The 2,998-nt window shown below is 44.9% G+C and overlaps 1 protein-coding gene across 1 annotated transcript; it reads right to left on the bottom strand.

Moving 5' to 3' along the window:
- Positions 1-293: 293 nt before the first annotated feature.
- On the bottom strand, positions 294-1,370 carry LOC119954510 (galactoside alpha-(1,2)-fucosyltransferase 2-like). The gene has a single exon (XM_038779801.1). It carries the CDS (start codon positions 1,368-1,370, stop codon positions 294-296), a length of 1,077 nt encoding a protein of 358 aa, XP_038635729.1.
- Positions 1,371-2,998: the final 1,628 nt, after the last annotated feature.

The following is a 2,998-nucleotide window of genomic DNA, read 5'->3' on the forward strand; positions in this document are numbered from 1 at the left end:
TTTTTGAGATTCAAAAAAAGCTAATGGGGGCATTTTCCGTAACCCGTGTGGCGTGATTCTTAGCGTTGGGAGGCGGCTCGCCATTGTTTGGCAGCGGGATCCTTTGGTCCTGTCACTGTCAATGGGATCTCCCATTGAATCCACCCCCACGCTGCCGGGAAATCCGTGGGCGGGGGTTTGCCATCAGCGGGACTGGACATTCCCTCTGGCGAGTACAGCTGGAAAATTTCCCCCCCTCAATAAAATGCAAATGGTATAAAATTGATGGGCTTCGAAGATGGTAGGAAATCTAACTATTGGTCTAATTTTGAAGCATCTTTGGGTAATAGAGGTGAGAGATCAGCAGGAAGTCCAATCCACTCAGGTAAAAACGCCGCCTCATACTTAAATAACTTTAGAAACGGTGACTCTGGCAAAGTGAAGTTTGTGAGGTAAATTGTCTCCCCACCTGCCAAGTAGCCGGCCCAGTAACCAAATGTCCCTATTGTCATTATGGTGTGATTACAATGAGCAAGGAGAGTAATGTCATCAGCTGGACTGGATTGCTTTGGATTATCTGAAAAGAAAACATCTCCTTTGGAATTATCGATATTCTCCTTACTCCAATCCATTCCATTGCTTGTCACGACAAAAACAGCATTTTTGTATTTATTTCTGAAATAAGCCATTGCTGTATCCAAATATTTTTTATCAGCTATAACTCCTTTCCACACATTTGGCATGACATGTACGTAATCTCCCCTTCGAACGTGAACACCAACATACGTCACATTCTTTCGCTCCCCTCTGATCCGTCGAAGGAAAGCATTGGTCTGTTCTTTCAGAAAGTCATGAAAGGTGAACTCACGGAGAATTTCTTCTCGGATATGATGATAAAAGGTCCAGGAACACAGGTAGCCTGAGAGCATTACGTAGTCTCCTGGAATACTGTGGTACTGATCCTCCATCCAGTCATGGAGATTATAACCCTTCCAGTGTATTCTATTTCTCACACTGTCATGGAGGGTCGGAAGGGTAATTTTGAAGATAGGGGACAGGTAATTGGCCATGGCAGGCAAAATGTATGCTTGGTGGCCATTCAATTTTGCCAGTGCGTACAGTGTTGCATATTCCCCCATCTGGTTGCCAAGTCGTCCAATAGAGTTCATTGTCCAAATTCCTTTACTAGAAATCTTCACTCTTTCAGAGTAATTCACTCTCTCACATTGCGATGTCATGGTTACATTTTTTAAAAACTGAAGATACCTGGCTCTTATGTTATCATATCCTATCTGATATTTGTAGGTTATGAAAACCAGTGTTATTAATAAAGTTAAAAAGAACTGTTTTCTCTTGCTTTGACAAACACAAACTTTGCTCAAAGGAACCATCTCCGCAGATTCTTGATGATGTGATTTTATGTTTCTTTCCTCAATGCAGGAAGGACGTTCTGGAAAGTTGAAAAATATAAAGCACAAAGATCATTGCTATGGAATCTACGAAGGAATTGAACAGTTATTCAAAATTTTCTAATGTATTTTATATAAACTGTTTTTGAAAGATGCATAAAACATATAATTGATGGTCTAAGACGTTACTGCAAACAGACATAAAATAACAGGAAGATGTGTAATGAAAATTACCCATCTTGATTGGTACCACAGGGAGATTGGAGAAGGTCACCACTCCGTTAGCTCTGTAGATGCATGTACCATATAGCCCTATCTCAGATTTTATAATAGTAAGCGGATCACAGCCATTGCACTAGTAAGAGGTCATGATGTGGAGATGCCGGCGTTGGACTGGGGTGAGCACAGTAAGAAGTCTTACAACACCAGGTTAAAGTCCAACAGGTTTGTTTCAAACACGAGCTTTCGGAGCACGGCTCCTTCTTCAGGTGAATCGTCTATATGCGCGATCTTCCTGGAGATCCTCTCCACTTTGAGCCGGCAGTTTGCGGTGTCAATGGTAGCCATGATGTGGAGATGCCGGCGTTGGACTGGGGTGAGCACAGTAAGAAGTCTTACAACACCAGGTTAAAGTCCAACAGGTTTGTTTCAAACACGAGCTTTTGGAGCACGGCTCCTTCTTCAGGTGAATGGTGATTCACCTGAAGAAGGAGCCGTGCTCCGAAAGCTCGTGTTTGAAACAAACCTGTTGGACTTTAACCTGGTGTTGTAAGACTTATTACTAGTAAGAGGTGGCATTCAATCGAAAGGCATTCAAGGCTCCTTGTCGATCATCACAAGGGAGCTGTGTTGAGTCTGCATGTGCTTATTTCACAAAACATTGCAAGAAATCTATAGCTGAGAATCAGGCCATTTGTCCCACCAGGTCTATAGCAGTGATTATGCTCCACATCAGCCTCCCGTCATTTAGTCCCATCAACATATCCTATCCTTTTATCCCTCATGCCTTCATGCTGCTTCCTTTTAAATATTATTCCCCATATTTTTATCACTGTACCCGATTGCGAAAACCTCTCAGTTTTGTATGTTTATTTGGACGAGAGTAAATGCTTCTTCAATAGCAAATTGACTGTCTATGTTGGATGGGCAGTTTTGTGTCAAGGTTAAGAGGGATATGTTTCTCAAAATAACTTCAGAATGGCTGTTTTTATTTCACCACGAGTATTTGAAAGACTTGATAGTGTTATTATATGCCTCATTTGGTTGTGTGCCCAGTACATACGGGGGAAATGGGTATGAACTGGACATGGTGCATAAGAATGGGCATGGAAGGGGCATCAGGGGCGGAATTCTCCGATCCCCCGCAGGGTCAGGGAATCGCCCGGGGCCGGCGTAAATCCCGCCCTCGCCATGGCCGGAATTCATCGCCACCCGGGAATCGGCGGGAGCGGGAATCACGCCGCTCCGATCGGCGTGCCCCCGCGGTGATTCTCCTGCCCGCGATGGGCCGAAGTCCCACCGCTGACATGCCTCTCCCGCTGGCAGGAATTGGAGCACCTCTGGTGCCGGCGGGATTGGCGGCGCGAACGGGCCCCCGGGGTCCTGGGGGG

Source organism: Scyliorhinus canicula, chromosome 19 (assembly GCF_902713615.1).
Source record: "Scyliorhinus canicula chromosome 19, sScyCan1.1, whole genome shotgun sequence".
In the NCBI taxonomy this organism is placed as follows: Eukaryota; Metazoa; Chordata; class Chondrichthyes; order Carcharhiniformes; family Scyliorhinidae; genus Scyliorhinus; species Scyliorhinus canicula.